This window comes from Palaemon carinicauda, chromosome 2, assembly GCF_036898095.1.
Source record: "Palaemon carinicauda isolate YSFRI2023 chromosome 2, ASM3689809v2, whole genome shotgun sequence".
NCBI classification, from domain to species: Eukaryota; Metazoa; Arthropoda; class Malacostraca; order Decapoda; family Palaemonidae; genus Palaemon; species Palaemon carinicauda.
This window is the reverse complement of record NC_090726.1, coordinates 91,213,991-91,232,196: the sequence shown is the minus strand read 5'-3', so window position 1 is coordinate 91,232,196 and position 18,206 is coordinate 91,213,991. Positions and strand designations below refer to the sequence as shown.

Here is an 18,206-nt window from a genome sequence, read left to right as displayed (position 1 = left end):
CGCTCACCTAATGGTGTCGGTATAGACTGGGGCGAAATACCAGAGGTCTCGTACCATTTAGATTTCTCCTCTTCGAAATCCCCCAATAGTGAGGTGCCGTTCAACCTCCCCTGCCTCGCAGACCAGTACTACTAACTCAACCCACGCTTGCCCATCACTCCTTTCAAGCACCTGTTTGATATTAGTCCAAGTTTTTTATTTCGTGTGTTTCATTGGATTTATCATCAACTTTCTCTCGATGGCCGATTCCCAAGATACCCCATCGAAGTTAAGTACCTTATCCATGAGTTTTTAACGAGATTGGGCAGTGTCATCTTTGTTTTTATTATTTAGAAGTGTTTATATATGAGCGGCGTCCCCGTTCTTTCTTTCGCCTCTGCCCTTTGTCTCGTTAGTTCGTCCGTCTTTTATATTCGTTCGATCCTTTAGGAGTTTTTTCCTTATATTCATTTAGTACACCAACTTTATGCTTTCATATAGCAATATTCATTTAGTACACCGACTTTATGCTTTCATATAGCATTTATTTTATGTTATCCTATGATATCGGTGTTAGCGTTTCATCAGGAGTAGGTTATGTTGGTATGCCTGCATTCGTGCATGTTGGTGGATAGCGTCAACATTGAGATTGTTTCGCTAGTTCTAGGAGCTTTAATTTCGACCATCTCACTTATTATTAGTAAAACCTTTTGTTTTATTACGCTCCACCTAGTTTTACGTTTGGTTCGAGTGGGACTCTCGCGTATTTTGTTGTTTTTACTGTTCGATCTACCGCTTCAGTAACTAGGTTGGTACCCCTGCTTTCCATCTGCTGATGGCGTCATGCTTCCTCCCCTACCACTCGGCCGAGTCCCTCTCTCGCCATATTTTTTCTGCATGCCTAACCTTACTTACGTGATTTCGCTTTTAATTCATTAATTATTTTTATGTATTTGTGCATTGATATTATATTTATTGCTTACTCCGTTATGATCATATTTTTGGGATTTTCATGTCATGATTAGGGGATCTCCAGTTGGTAGCCCTGTCTACCACTGCGCACTGGCGATTTCCCTGTACCATTACACCCCCCCCCCCAACAAGTTGGGGAGGTTATTCCATCCCCCCCCCCTTCAGTGTACACCCTTCCTCTCACTCGATGGTTGTTGGTTATGATTTACGGGTCAAGTATGCTTGTACCTCAGTCTTCCATCAACGTTCCGACATATTGAGGACTGAGTATACCAACGGGGTATGACTTAGTCTCATTCATTCATACCGGGCGGTTTCGTCTCCCCCCTCCCGTCGCCATCGGTCGGGGAGGGGGAAGGCCGGGACCACCGGGGACTATCACACGTGATTAGTCGGTATATCTGCACCTTGGTGTAACCTTGCTTTTAATTACGGTTGTTAGAATGAGCACTTATATTAGGAGTGTCCTCCCCTACGGTACCTCATGCTATTATCGTCCGTATAGGACTTATTATATCCCATATCATTATTTTATATTCTACATGAATCATTACCTTTGTCCCGGTACCTCAGGTAAGGTAGGGGGGGGGTTCCACTGGCTCCCCCCGCGCTCTCCCGTTGTACCCTCCCGTCATCAGACATCGGAGCCGCCGAGCTCTTAACTACATGATCGGTTGACACTGACACGGTTTTGATTAATATTCTCCCTCCGGGAGCCCTATTCATTACAGACATTAGTTTTTGATCATAATTGGCGTTTTCTATTTATGTACTTTAAGGATGTATCTTGGGTACTTTAAGTTTAAGTTACTTTAAGTTTACTTTAAGTTTACTTACCAACCCTGTTCCCCGGCCACGGGGGCCCCGGAACTAGTTATGATTATATATTAATCACTGTTTTTTGCATCCTTTTTCATACCCGGCTCTGCCGGATTGCTATTGGAATAGTCTCAGTTCTCTGCATGTTTAGTCTAAGGCTATACATTTATTTTATTAACTGGCAGGTCCCGGACCCTCCGGGACCCCTTATAGAGAAACTAGTAGATGCTCATGGACTATTCCTTTTACAGGTGGTCCGTTGCCGGATGACAGCCTGCGCGGCCATCCTTCACCAGCCTTGCGGCCATGCTGTCTGTCGGTCCCACGTGGACTGTGGGATCCAGATGGACGATATTGTGGTATGGCACCCTGACAACTGCCTTATCTGTTATGACCTTATCTCCACCCTCGCTTCAGATTCGGTGAGCCTCTTTCAGTCATTTTTGTATTTACTTCCCTTCACTGGGCGACATCAATATGATAGATAATCATTGACTTCTGTTATGAATCTTCGGGTTCATTTATCATTTTGTCCTCGGGTTTGCTAACCTTATCCCCGTTCTTTCAGAGTTCCCAGGCGGTTAAAACTTCAGCAAGAGCCACTTTGAAATTGTGGGTAGGCGGCTTCGCCCGTAACGTAAAGGCCAGGAAGCCCTACGTCCTCTCAGAAGATTATTGTAGACTTATCTACCCGAACGCAAAATCTTCGGCAGCAGTGCCTAGGCAAGTGGCGGCTCCTATAATTGCTGACATTGCGGAAATCGTAGAATTCAATCTCGTCCAGGATACAGACATCCCTGACGACCCGGACCCCATTGAAGACAATGTTACGGCTCTGACCTTAGACATAGAGCCCATGGTTTTTGACGAACCTGACACAGGTAAGGTTGTAAGTGAGGCAGGTGGGTCTGGCGCTAAGACCTCTCTTCTTAGCCCCTCTTTTTCTCCAACTTCTAATAATTTTTCCTTTCTTGGTTTTGAAGGGAACCACGAATCCTCCCCAAGATCGCTCTCGGTTCCTGCCAAGGTCAAATCTCAGAAAAGACCTTTAGTGAGGACTCGTCAGAATCCTACACTACCTGGATCATCGAAGCCCAAGAAGGCTCCCCTCCCCGGAGCTCCTAGTGACTCGACTAGCACTGCCCCTATGTCTCAGGACCCGGGAGTGCAGTCATCCCCCTTAATTACCACAACCAACCTCGACCCGGAGGCCCTCACGAATATGTTGTCGAGGGTCGTTACAGAGCAGATTAGTTCTATACTTTCTGCCGTCACCAGAAGACTAGATACCCTGGAAAGTGGACTGCCTCAACAACAGCAGTTCCTCATCCCGGACGCCTCAAGACTTCCACCCTTCACGAAGAACAACCCGTGGAAAATGGCGCTCCACTGTCCTTTCACGGACGGAATGTTGACCATCGAGGGTTTTGGGACCAGGCCCATTGAAGATTTTGAGTTCTTCCCTCCCGGTCTTCAATTTCCTTTCCCCGGCTTACGGAAGAGGCTCTTGTCCGACTAGATAAGGTCCCTAAAGAGACCGTTATCTTTCCGAAGGAACAGGCTCAGTCTGTTTGGGTTCGAACCTTAAATGAGTGGGGTTGTACAAACACCATGCTGACCCCCCACAAGAGTACTTACACCATGTTTCTTGTGGACGAACAGACCCCCACTCCTTGCGTCACCAAAATGGTTGAATTAGCCCTTCAGGCAGTGACCGAAGATAAGCCTTTGCCACAACTCCGGGAGACAGATCCTACATCTCTGCTGTTCCCATCAGATAATGAATGTTGGCTTAACATTCAATCGACATTCACTTCTGGTAAGCTATCCGCGGACTGTGCATCGACGCAATTCAGTGAACGCCTCCCAAGACTACCTGAAACCTTAATCCGACTCGAGTTCGAGTCCCGGTCTAGGTTTAGCCGGAGCCTCAACATCTCGACTATGGCGGAGATGTTTTCTCTTACTTATGACGAGGAACACTCTTTTAAAGTTATGACTAAAGCCACCCTGCAATCTTTGTTTGCAGACTGCTACGACTTCTTGGTGACCAAAAGACGTTGCCGTAAGCATGTCTTATCTGAAGCCACTATCCGCCATGAGCCAAATAAGCTCATTAAAGCCTCTGCTTGGGGTCCGGACCTTTTCCCGGAGGACATGGTCAACTCGGTATTGAGCGAAGCTGCCAGAGTGAACCAGAGCCTCAAAGTCCGTTGGGGTCTCACTCCCAAACGGAAGTTCGAACAATCGAGCATTCACTCCCGGGGCAGAAAAAGGCTACGCCCTTATAGCTCTACCCAATTCCGCCAACCTATTCAAGTAGTCCAGTCGGCCCCGGTCTCTCAGGGCATCCAACCCTCCACCTCCAAGTCTCAGCCCCAAGTGAAGTATGTCCTCGTCCCTGAAAACCAAGTGGCTTCGAACTCGTTTACCTCTCCTGTTTATAACCCGGTCTATGAGTCCCGGTTTTCCTCCCAAGGATACCAACGAGGCAGGGGCCCCGGTGCGAGGGGTTCTTTTCAGAACAGAAGCAAAGGGAGATATTTCTCCCGTGGAAAAGGGTCACGTGGTGGCCGAGGCGGTAAAACCTCCAACTACTGACGGTCTTCAGGTAGGAGGGAGACTTTATGTGTTCCGGAGTCGCTGGAAATTCAGTCCTTGGGCCTTCAGCATAATCTCCAAGGGCCTGGGGTGGAGTTGGATAGAAGGGCCTCCTCCACCGAACAGATTCCATCAACCCTCGACACCGGACCTACTTTTGTTTACCCAAGATCTTCTTCGCAAGAACGCGATCAAGGAAACGAAATATCTGAAGTTTCAAGGTCGCTTATTCAGCGTTCCGAAGAAAGACTCCGACAGCCGAAGGGTCATCCTCGATCTGTCTCGACTAAACTTGTCCATTCAATGCGACAGGTTTCACATGCTTACCGTCTCGCAGGTGCGAACCTTGCTTCCCCGTGGGGCCGTCACCACCTCCATCGATCTTACCGATGCTTACTATCACGTTCCAATAGCGAGACACTTCCGCCCATTCCTAGGATTCAGACTGGACGACAAGGCTTACACGTTCAAAGTGATGCCTTTCGGGCTCAACATCGCGCCCAGAATCTTCACGAAACTGGCGGAATCGGTCATTCAGGAACTCCGATCCCACGGAATCCAAGTCGTCGCATACCTGGACGATTGGCTAATCTGGTCAGACAACGTCGAGGATTGTCTCAAGGCAACAAACAAGGTGATCCAATATCTTCAGTTTCTGGGATTCCAGATAAACTTCGGAAAGTCTCGTCTGACACCAAAGACCAAATTTCAGTGGCTGGGATTACGGTGGGACCTACGTTCTCACACTCTATGTCTCCCCAGGTCCAAGAGGATAGAGATTGCGAAAAATACCAAACGCTTTCTCGGGGAAAAGGTAACTTCCAGAAGGAACCAGGAGAGGATTCTAGGGTCCCTACAATTCGCTTCAGTGACAGACCTCCTTCTGAAAGCGAAATTGAAAGACATCAACCGAGTTTGGCGCTCCAGAGCGAACACCAAACGTCGGGACAAGAAGACACGCCTTCCTCCCATTCTTCGGAAGAGGCTTCTCCCATGGACAACCGCCAAGAGCCTATCAAAATCGGTTCCGTTGCAGTACCCCCCTCCAAGGATAGTCATCCACACGGATGCCTCCCTATCAGGTTGGGGAGGCTACTCCCAACACAGGAAAGTTCAGGGCCTTTGGTCTACAATGTTCCAGCAATTTCACATAAACGTCCTGGAGGCCATGGCTGTCTTACTAACCTTGAAACGTCTTTCCCCGGCCAAGAAACAACATCTGAGGATAGTCCTCGACAACGAAGTCATAGTCCGTTGTCTAAACAGAGGGGGCTCCAAGTCAGGTCCCATCAATCACGTGATGGTGGCAATCTTCTCCCTGGCGGCCTCAAACCAATGGCACCTATCCGCCGTTCATCTGGCTGGAGTTCGGAACGTTGTGGCAGACGCACTCTCCAGGACGGTACCGTTGGAGTCAGAATGGTCACTAGATCGCAAATCCTTTCAATGGATCCTCTTCCAAGTGCCGGATCTCCAGGTAGACCTCTTCGCGACGGAATCCAACCACAAGCTGAAATGTTATGTGGCCCCCAACCTGGACCCTCGGGCTTACGCCACGGATGCCATGTCTCTAGACTGGAACGCCTGGGAAAGGATTTACCTTTTCCCACCGGTGAACCTACTGATGAAAGTGCTGGACAAACTTCGAACCTTCAAAGGTCAAGTAGCCCTGGTGGCCCCCAATTGGCCCAAGAGCAATTGGTTTCCTCTTTTACTGGAGCTGAATCTCCACCCTCACCAGATTCCCAACCCGACTTTGACCCAGATAGTACAAACGTGCACTGTGTTCGCTTCCTCAAACATTCAGACCACCCTAACTTTATGGACTTCATGAAGTTTGCGGCACACAAAGGGGCTAACATAGACCCCCAGAATACTTTATTTTTAGAATCTGACAAGAGAGACTCCACTCTTCGTCAATATGACTCAGCGGTCAAAAAACTAGCTAAGTTTTTGAAAGATTCTAGTACTGACTTTATGACACTAAACCTAACGGTAACCTTTTTCAGAACCTTGTTTGAGTCGGGCTTAGCAGCCAACACTATTACTACCATCAAGTCTGCTTTGAAGAAGATTTTTCTAATCGGCTTTAATATAGATCTAACAGATTCATTGCTAGCTTCGATCCCAAGAGCCTGTGCCAGACTGAGACCATCTTCTCGTCCTAGCCCGATTTCCTGGTTTCTCAATGATGTTCTTAAACTAGCGTCAGAAACCGTCAACGATTCATGTGAGTATATCCCTCTACTCAGGAAAACTCTCTTTCTCGTGAGTTTGGCATCTGGCGCCAGGATTTCGGAATTAGCTGCCTTATCAAGGGATCCAGGCCACATAGAGTTCCTTCCGTCAGGAGAGGTCCTCCTCTCCCCAGACAAGGTCTTCTTGGCCAAAAATGAAGACCCTCAGAATAGATGGTCCTCCTGGAAAATCATCCCTCTCCTTCAGGATCCTTCCCTATGCCCGGTTACCACTCTAAAGTCCTTTCTATCAAGGACTTCCTATAAGACCTCGGGACCCTTGTTCATCAGGGAGCGGGGAGGGACTATAACTTTGAAAGGGATCAGACAACAGATCTTGTATTTTATTAAACAGGCCAATCCAGAGTCTTTTCCTCACGTCCACGACATTCGGGCGGTAGCGACCTCAATAAATTTTTTCCATCATATGAACTTTACAGATATCTCTAAATATACCGGATGGAAATCCCCCTCAGTGTTCAAGCGGCACTATCTTAAACAATTAGAGGCCCTTCAACTCGCTACCGTAGCTGCAGGGAGCGTGGTATCCCCCGGACAAATTCCTTCTAACTAATCCCTGAATCCTATATCTTCCACCTTCTTCCTCTTACCTGCCTCACTTACAGTTCCTACCTGAGTTCGGTTTGTTGTATCACACCCATGGGTGTTCCTAGTTCGTAACATTGCCATTTTATTATCATTGTTCAATTTATTCTTCCATACGAACTGTATTTCTTTAGTGTTCAAGTGTATGTAATTTGTTCCAGTGTTTGACCTTAATTGGTTTTGTTTTAAGTTAATGTTCTTTTGTCTTCCCTTCCTGGGATATTATACCTTATCATGCTGATGTTATTAAAGACGTCCGTCTTCTACGTTAACTTTTGATTAAACCACTGTTTGTTATGTTGATTTTTATTCGTTCCCGTATAGTTAATAAAGTTTGGGTTCGTTTTCTCTGGTACTATTTCACTGCGCGGCACAGGGATTGAGCCCAGAAAAGGGATTTTGACGAAGGAAAAATCTATTTCTGGGCGAGAGACCTGTGCCGCCCAGTGAACCCACCCTATTTGCTCCCCCCCTGTTCAGACCCCAAACTTAAGGGTGCTGTAAGGAGTGATGGGCAAGCGTGGGTTGAGTTAGTAGTACTGGTCTGCGAGGCAGGGGAGGTTGAACGGCACCTCACTATTGGGGGATTTCGAAGAGGAGAAATCTAAATGGTACGAGACCTCTGGTATTTCGCCCCAGTCTATACCGACACCATTAGGTGAGCGAGCTAGTTCAACCTAGCATTCCTTTACATTTTTTCTCTGGTAATATTAGCAGTTATATTCCTTTGAAATGGTGCTTAAGGAGCATTTCACTGGGCGGCACAGGTCTCTCGCCCAGAAATAGATTTTTCCTTCGTCAAAATCCCTTTATTGTTAATTTGTTCTCTTCATTTATTTATTTCCTTATTTCTTTTCCTCACTGGGCTATTTTTCCCTGTTGGAGCCCCTGGGCTTATAGCATCTTGCTTTTACAACTAGGGTTGTAGCTTGGATAGTAATAATAATAATAATAATAAGACAAGAATATCTCCTCCTAAAGATTTATCATTGAGTATCAACAAAAAGACATTGCCCACCACTATCAAACCTTTGTCCCCCATTACAAAGGATAGTACTAACCTCTCCCAGGCCATATCCTTGCCTGATTTAATGGAGATTCCACCTGAAACCAAGTTATCAGGTGTACCTGTAGTGGGGAAGGTACAAAAACCTGGTAACTCACAACCTATTAATCGTAAAAGAGAGAGACCTCCATCTCTCACCCCCTTCCATAAGAAATATTAGTTATGACATCAAATAAATATGTTGTTTTGTCTGTTGATGTTTCCGATCAACCAGAGCACAATTTAAATAAATCAGAAATTCAAGTTGAGGTCCACCATCCACCTCAACAAATAGATGAAAATGATACAAAGAAAAACACAAACGTAAAACCCAACATAACAAGACCATCTCTGAAGAAACCTACAGGAAATAATGTTAGATTAAAAACTGCTAATGAGAAGACCTCATCCAAGATGTCTTCCAGAAATAATCCATAGTTTTCTCCTCCATTTTGCAATTGAACTGAAAGGGTTTAAGGGCGAAATTTGAAGAACTTTAGCTCCTAATTAATGAACATTCTCCCATAATTGTATGTCTACTTGAAAGTATGCTTGATGCTAACACTCCTAGTCCTCGAGAGTATGTTAGCAATAGAACACCATATAATCATCAAGCAAGGAGCCATGGCGCAAGTCTCGTGTACGTTCATCGAGATGCTCCCCAAATACCTATGTCTATACGTACAACCCTGCAGGCAGTGGTTGTACAAATTGATATAGGGAGAAATTATACAATATGCTCTCTGTATTTATCTCCAAATGATAATATTTTATATGATGATTTAGCAGAGGTCATTCAACAACTACCTCAACCATTTCTCTTACTGGGAGATATGAATGGTAGACATCTTTTATGGGGTGATGTTTTGGCAAACACAATATTATCTCCTCAATTGTGGAGAATGAGGATGTGGGACTTCTTAATACAGAAGAGCCCACACACTTCCATGCTCAGACAGGTACCTTGTCATGCATTGACCTTTCAATTGCAAGCTCTAACTGCCTTCTTGATTTTGATTGGAGAACATTAGATGATTGGCATATTAGTGATCATCGCTATAAACACCAACAAGGGTGCACCTTTACAAAGATTGCCACAATGGAATTTTGACAAGGCAGATTGGGTTAAATTTTGAGCTAAGTGAAATCGAAGGGAGTGCAGAGCAGTTTGAAAGTATTGATGATGCCATAGACCTACTGAAGGGAACTCCATACAGCAGGAATCAATTCGATTCCCAAAACCAAAGGACTATTCAAAAGACAACCAGTCCCGTGGTGGTCTTCAGAATTAACAGCCTTGCACATAGCCACCAGAAAATCTCTGACTACATTGCGTAGACGCTGTACGGATGAAAATTTGATAACATAGAAAAAGTATAGAGCACAGTTCCATCGTGACATGAAAGAAGCTAGACGCCAATCTTGGGTGGCTTTTGTTTCTTCCATTAATAGTAGAACACCACCATCTTCTGTATGGAGGACAATAAAAAAGATTGCAGGCAGATTCACTCACAAACTCACCACCAGTGTTGAAAGTGAATGGTCAGTATGTGACTGAAGGAAATGAAGTTAGTAATGCCCTGGCTGACCATTTTTCAAATGTATCGTGTAAGAGTGTAGCAGCTTCTGGTCACCAGTACAGAAGCATTGAAGAAAAGAAAATTTTAAATTTTGCAGCAGGAAGGGAAGAGTCATATAATTCTCCTTTCACTGAAAGAGAATATGATTCGGCACTTTCCACTTGTAACGATACAGCCCCTGGACCTGATGGAATTCCATATGCAACGATTAAACGTGTACATTTTAATACAAAGTTCTTTGTTTTAAGGATTATTAATAGAATATGGCATGATCATAGTTATCCAAGTGTTTGGGAACTAGCCATTATTTTAGCCTTTTTAAAACCCGGTAGGGACAAGTTTTTAGAAGCAAACTACCGACCTATTGCATTGACATCTTGTTTATGTAAAATTATGTAGAAGATGGTCAATGCAAGGCTGATGTGGTACCTTGAAAAGAAGGGTATTTCATCACCGATTCAATGTGGATTCAGAAAAATGCACTCAACAACCGACGTGTTGATAAGACTCAAGTCCTCTATTTGTGAAGCATTTGCTTCCAAACAGCACCATGTGACAGTCTTTTTTTTTTACCTTGAAAAGGCATATGATACCACTTGGAGATATGGTATACTCAAAACAATTCATGAATTGGGATTGAGAGGAGAATTGTCACTATTTATTCAGGCATTTCTTTCAAGTAGAGTTTTTCAAGTGAGAATGGGGGGAAGCTCTTTCAGAGAGTAATTGCCAGGAAGAAGGAGTTCCTCAGGGTAGTGTGCTGAGGGTAACCCTTTTTGCACTAGCAATTAATGGGATATCCTCAGCCATTCCACGGAATGTTCTCTCAACATTATTTGTGGATGATCTCTCCATATCATTTGCCGGATCTAGAATAATAATGGTTGAGAGAAAACTACAACTCTCAATTGACAAAATTATCTAGAGGGCCGATATGAATAGATTTAAGTTCTCAACAAGTAAAACTACTACAGTATTGTAAATTTCTGTCGTATCCGGGGAGCACATCCAGACCCGGATATATATAGTAAAGGTCAACGGATCCCATGTGTAGGGGAAGCTAAATTTTTAGGTTTGATATTTGATTGTAGACTTACATGAGTCTCTCACCTAAAAGCGTTAAAAGCTAAATGTGTTGAGGCTCTGAATCTTTTAAAAGTATTGTCCCATACATCTTGGGGGTCAGACTGCAATACTATTTTAAAATTGTACAGGGCTTTGATTTTTTCCAAAATTAGTTATGGATGTGAAATATACTCTTCAGCCACCCCAAGCCGGTCAAAAATATTAGATTCAATGCATCATGCTAGTATTAGATTGTCCACAGGAGTGTTTAGAACCTCACCTACCCCAAGTCTCCTTTTCGATGCTGGAGAGTTACCTATAGACCTTTACCGAATGTCTTCCATTATTCGGTATTGGTTTAGATTGCAAAGACTCCATAACTCTTTAGCCTTTCAGACTGCATGCCTTGTAAGACACACATCATACTTTGAGTTGTACCCAAAATCTCCTCAACCTTTTGGCTTTCGGGTGAAATGATTATTAAATAGTCTGGATATATTTAGAAGTAAGGTACTTCCATTCAAGGTATCATCAATGCCTCCATGGAAATTACCAGAGATATCTTTTTGTAAATACTTTATTGGAGTTAGGAAGAATATGACTGACCTAGAAGCCAGGTCTCTTTTTATGGAACATGTTGAAGAACATAGAGGATCAACTTTTATATATACTGATGGCTCCAAATCTGATGCTGGCATTGGATTTGGAGTACATAGTAATGGTTTTAATTGTAGAGGTGCACTTCCCCTAACTGCTTCCATATTTACTGCCGAACTGTATGGCATATTAACCGCTATTGAGAAAATACCTTTGGAGAATGAGGGTAATTTTACAATTTTTAGTGATGCAAGGAGTGTCTTCAAGCTTTAGAAGTTTTTAATTCTAGTAACCCTTTAGATTTAAAGATTTTAGAATGATTTGTTATTATTGGACGTAGAGGTATAATGGTTCGATTTTGTTGGGTTCCAGCACATGTAGGTGTGTCTGGGAATGAGAAGGCAGATTCACTGGCAAAGAATGCTGCATCCGAGTTGTTGCCAAGCAGGTATCCCATTCTGTGTAATGATTTCCTACCTAACTTCAAGAAATTGGTTTGCAATAAATGGCAACAGCACTGGGATAGTCAAGATGACAATAAAATGAGAGAAGTAACAAATGTCATATCTCCTTGGAGGTATAGCATGATGCCCCGAAAATGGGAGACTTCTCATTGTCGTCTCCGTATTGGTCACACTCGGTTGACACACGTGTTTCTGCTGAAGGGCCAACACCAACCGTATTGTGATGACTGTTTAGTTCCTCTAACAGTGAGGCATTTGTTGACCGAATGCCCCAATTATAATAACTTGAGGAATAGATATTTGTTTGAGGCTCGAGGTGAGGGTGGCACATTCATCCTTGCCAAGATTCTTGGACATGGTGTATCCTACAATGCAAGTGACATTTTCAGATTTATTTCAGAGGCAGGTCTTTTGAAAGTTATCTAACTTGTATAATTGTATTCAACTTTCATGGTTTTGATTGAATATTGTTTTAATTTTTATATAAAATAAATGATATCGGCGTCAATGACCTTAGATGTTGGGATGCCTAAAAACTCTAAATCAATCAATCAATCGATGCCACTATTCCAGTAATAGCGAAGTTCCTTGCCTACCTTCGGGAGAAAATGCTTTTTTCTGTGTTGGCTGTGAAAGGCTATCACTTGGCATTAAGCCTTGCCTTTAACCTGAAAGGAGTTGACATTTCCACTTTGTTGAAGTTTTTTTTACTCATATGGAGTTATGAGATCACTTGCCCTCAGTCACAGATTAGGCCTCCCCCTTAGAACGTGTTCCGCGTCCTGAAATACTTAAAAGGACTCCCAACATACCATTACGCCATGTAACTGACCAAAACCTCACTTTGAAGACAGCATTACTGCTTGCTTTATCCTTGGCAAAGATTCGGTGAACTTCATGGCCTCTCATATGACATTGCCCATTCAAGGGGATGGGGGGAAGTGACACTTAGCTTCGTCCTTGAGTTCATTGCCAAGACTCAAAATCCGGGGTTACTGGACCATAGATTCGGGCCCTTTCAGATTGCGAGTCTCCGTTCGTTCTGTAACCAATGACCATTCATCTTTAATTTTTCAGGGGAATCATTTTTTGGTGCATAGCAAACTATAATACTCATTTTGCACTGATTTGATTTAAAACTTTGCAAGTAATAATCTACTATTTACAGCTCTCCATTCTGTTATTGCCTTCGCTGCTCTTGGTGTAATCATCATTCCTACCCATTCTCTTCCAACTCCATCTGTTCTTACTGAGTAGATATATATATTGCCTTGGTCTAAGCTTTATTTACCAATCCCTTTACAAATTGTTTCATTTAAGGCCAATATATCCAAATTATATTTCATAAATTCATTCTCCACTTGCTAAATTCATCAAAGGATAGCCAGTTCCTTCTGATGTGCAGTGCCTATCTAACTAAGGCAAGTGACTCCAGCCGGTCCATACTAATTCCAGATAGATCATCTGCCAGGCATCATAAGTAAAAACCAGAAAGAACTCTAGTCTAGTGCCTTAAACCCTACTGTCAGTGAATTCGAGATTTAGGAGGTCATTTCCTCCACACCTAAAGTCCTCGTTATTCCACCAAGTTTCTCATCCACTTATATAACGATTGGCAAACAGGGATGGCTAAGAAATATCACCTAGCATGGTAACTACAGTAATACCATTAAATTAGATACATCACATATAAACTATAAAAACTTCAAAAAATCAAGAGGACGAGAAATAAAATAGAACAGCATGCCCAAGTATACTCCCAAGCAAGAGAACTTTAATCCAAGACAGTGGAAGGCCATGGTACTACCCAAGATCAGAGAGCAATGGTTTGAGTTTTTAGTTTCCTTCTAGAAGAGCTACTTACCATAGCTAAAGGGTCTTCTACCTTTACCAAAAGGAAAGTAGCCAGTAAACAATTACTTGGCAGTAGTTAACCCCTTTAAGCAAAGAAGAATTGTTTGGTAATCTCAGTGCTGTTAGGTGTATGAGGACAGAGGAGAATGTGGTAAGAATAGGCTAAACTAATCGGTGTATATGCAGGCAAAATCAAAACGAGCTGTAACCAGAGAGAGGGATCGATTGTAGTACTGTGTAGCGTTAAAAGTACCCGATAACTCTAGCAGTAGCATGTTAACAAGTAGCTGGTGCCCTGCCCAACCTACTACCTACTAGAAAATGTAACTAAGAGTAATCCATATGAATGACTTAATTTTGTATAGCTGGAAAAAAAACAAATTGTATTTAAGATTTGTAGTTTTTTTACTCATTATTTCTTACCTTATTTTCACATGTCATATGATAAATATTCATCCATTTATTGGAAAAACTACTAATAGTGTATTTGCAATATTTCACTCTAAACGAAACCTTAAAACACAGCATTCGATTTCATCAGCTCAGACTGACAAGTTTAAGCACATAATTCATTCTTACAAAAGTCACAACTTTTGAAATTATAATTTAGCTTCATTAAAGCATTTTTTACTTTAGTTCTCAATTGTGGATACCTTTCAACAATCAACTTTTTGTAACTTTTTTTTTTTCCTCTACAGTATTATTGAGTGTTGTTAGATATAAACAAGTGTTTTGTTGACACTTGTACAAAAGAGGGTTTGGCGGTGACTAGTTTATGAGTCTCTAGCTCCTTAAACCCAATCTGTCACCCTGCTGCCAGTGACTTCGAGATTTAGGGGTCATTTCCTCCACACCCAAAGTTCTCGTTACTCCACCAAGTTGCTCATCCACTTATATAACTATTGGCAAACATGGATTGCTAAGATATATCACCTAGCACAGTAACAACATTAAATTAGATCTGTCACATATAAACTATAAAAACTTCAAAAAATCAAGAGGAAGAGAAATAAAATAGAACAGCATGCCCAAGTGTACTCCCAAGCAAGAGAGCTTTAATCCAAGACAGTGGAATACCATGGTATAGAGGCTATGGCACTACCCAAGATCAGAGAACAATTATTTGATTCTTGAGTGTCCTTCTAGAAGAGCTACTTACCATAGCTAAAGGGTCTTCTACCCTTACCAAAAGGAAAGTAGCCTGTAAACAATTACTTGGCAGTAGTTAACCCCCTTTAAGCAAAGAAGAATTGTTTGGTAATCTTAGTGCTGTTAGGTGTACGAGGACAGAGGAGAATGTGGTAAGAATAGGCCAAACTATTCGGTGTATATGTAGGCAAAATCAAAACGAGCTGTAACTAGAGAGAGAGAGAGATTGTACTGTGTAGCCAGTTAAAGCACCTGATATCTCTCTAGCAGTAGCATATCAACAAGTAGCTGGTGCAGTGCCCAACCTACTACCTACTAGAAGACATAACTAAGAGTAATTCATATGGAATAACTTACTTTTGTATAGCTGGGAAAAAAAACATATTGTATTTAAGATTTATAGTTTTTTACTTATTATTTGTTACCTTATTTTCACATGTGGTATGATAAATATTCATCCATTTATTAAAAGACTACTAATAAGGTATTTGTAATATTTTACTCTAAACAAAACCTTAAAACACAGCATTCGGTTTCATTAGCTCAGACCGACAAGTTTAAGTACGTAATTCATTCTTATAAAAATCACAACTTTTGAAAATATAGTTTTGCTTCATTAAAGCATGTTTTACTTTTGTTCTCAATTGTGGATACATTTCGACCATCAACTATTAGCAACTATTTTTCCTCTACAGTATCATTAAGTGTTGTTAGTTATAAACAAGTGTTTTGTTGAAACTTGTACAAAACGGATTTTGAGCGAAGCGAAAAATCTATTTTTGGGTGAGATCGCCATGTCGTCCTGATGGAAGTTCCTAAAGTAGCATCCTAAGGGATATATTATACTACAGTGATTTTCCCAGAGAATTAACCTTCAGGTTCCAGAATTCTAACTCCTGGAGCGAATATCCTTAAAATTTTCCCAAGGATATCGCATAATATCCGAGGACGTATTCTTGACACGCCACATAGCAATCTGCACCCCTAATAGCGTTTGCGCTTCGAGGAGGACGTGGCAAAAGAATAGAAGGGGGTCCGTAACAAGGTTACCCCCGTTCCCGTACTACTATTGACCACCACCCCAGCGCCATTCCCAAGATGGCGGACATTCCTAATTTTGTAGCGATTTCGCTCAGTGGTGTTCCCTGTTGATCTAACTTTTCGATTGATTTTCAAGGATTTTATTATGCATTCTCCAACTTCTTTCGCCTTCGGGTTTGGTGGTGACTAATTTATGAGTCGTGGGGATGGCTTTTGGTTCATGAGTCTTTTTACATCTTACAAACAGTAAGAACTAAAATACCATGATAAAAAGCACATGAAAAGAATGTAGTGCAGTATAATGGGTTAGCTAGTATGTTAGTCAAGCACAGGTAGGTGAGTTGGTAAATGTAATGAGTTGACCCACCCTAGGGCAGCAAATATTCACGGATTCTCGATTTTAACGCCTGTTTCTGTTACCTAACCCTCGTGATAATTGAGGGCTTACTGTAGGTAGAAGTGTACAGTCTTACATTATTTTGTATAAAGGATTCAATGTGGTACAATTTTTTTATTGATGGAGGTTGTTCTGAAACCAAATTTCCTTGCAAGTTGAAGGCTCTGTTTGAGATAGTGAATTAGATTTTACTTTTGACATTTGTCTAATTATTTTCTTTTGAAGCAATTGCGGGCTTCAGCTGGTGAGCAATTTTAATGGTTAGTCTTTTTGTAACCCCCTTTGAAGGAAATGAATGTGACAATAAATTGCTTTAAATACACCATGCCTACCTATTGCAAATGTTTATGAATTGTCTATACTTTTTCATTTATTTTTTATAAACAAGTCTTTGCATGAGTTAATTCACCATTTAAAAGATTTTTTTTTTTCAGATTATTGCATTGATCATTGAAGGGCGAGCGCCAAGAATTGGGAGAACACGGCGATCTTCCAGTAGAGCAAAATATCACAAACTTGACAATAACCTTGAAGAAGCCATAATAGCAACAAAAGGATCTAAGTATGATAGAACTTATTAATTATAAGTAAGCATGTAGGTTGACTTGTGACAGAGATAGGGACCGAGAGACGTGTCGTAAGTCGATCTTGACGTATGTCGAACTAAAAAAGTGAAGTTCTCATAGATTTATTAAGCTGTGTTTTGATTCGGCAATCATCTAAGTCATATTTTATCAATATTTTCTTACTGTATATAATTATTTAATTTTCTTGTTCCATAGGATATATGCTCTAATAAAGCATTATTGTATTCTATTTTTCAATTTTGGAAACATTTCAGCAATTAATAATTACTAACTTTTTTTGTTAACCTTTGGTTGTGATCTGAAGTTCCCTGTACCGTATCAAGATAATGTGCACATACAAATGGCGTGTTGTTTATATTTCTTAATTTATTTGAAATATATTCATAATGAATCTTACATCAGCACCAGTATGTTACAGGATATCATAGTGTTCATATACTGTAGTTCGTTTATAGCCATTATTATTAATCATACAAATATGTTTCTCTCTCTCTCTCTCTCTCTCTCTCTCTCTCTCTCTTGTGCATGCGTACGGCTAGTTCATTTTTAAGGCCTCATACAGTATTCAAATTCTAGTATATTGTTAAGCTTTCATACTTCACTAGAAATTAATGTGTTTAATTGTGGTTTGTTAAAGCATGCTTTTATGCTATTTTTTTCAATTTCGGGAGCATTTCAATATTCAACAATTACTTTGGTTTTACTTTCAGTAGGCATGAGCTGATCTCCAGGTCACGCTACCATACTGCGATTATGTGCACGTAATGTTGTTTATATAATTTTCTTATTCGAAATATCCTCATAATGAATATTACATCAGCATTAGTTGTCATATGAATATGTTCTCTCTCTCTCTCTCTCTCTCTCTCTCTCTCTCTCTCTCTCTCTCTCTCTCTCTCTCTCTCTCTCTCGTATTTTTAGTTTTAATTCACTATTGAATCTTCACATTTCTTTGGACATTAGAAATTCTTTTATCATTACTCGATGTTTTGATTATGGGAATATTAGTAACGCATCGAAAGGAAATCATTTGATTTGCCTCTCGCCTTCCGCCTGAAATATTGTGAGGTATGAGAGACAGACCATAGTCGAGTGATGCTTTATTTCTGAGACGGGTTGAATACATTGACCTGTGCTGATGGAATTGTAGTGACCAGGGTAGGTGACTGTCCGAACACGAACGGGTGAGAAATGCGGGGCATTTGTGTTTTCT

At 41.6% G+C, this 18,206-nt stretch overlaps 1 protein-coding gene across 4 annotated transcripts in view; it reads left to right on the top strand.

Annotated features, from left to right (window-relative positions):
* LOC137618893 (trans-Golgi network integral membrane protein 1-like) overlaps nt 1-17,125 on the top strand; it is a 158,246-nt gene extending 141,121 nt beyond the window's left edge. For 3 of the 4 annotated variants that reach the window (XM_068349111.1, XM_068349101.1, XM_068349107.1), the window contains exon 4: nt 16,841-17,125. In XM_068349111.1, coding sequence (XP_068205212.1) covers nt 16,841-16,987 — 147 coding nt within the window. In that variant the 3' untranslated portion in view covers nt 16,988-17,125. The remainder of the gene's footprint in view (nt 1-16,840) is intronic. The other variant, XM_068349098.1, reaches the window with a different exon arrangement.
* Nucleotides 17,126-18,206: the final 1,081 nt, after the last annotated feature.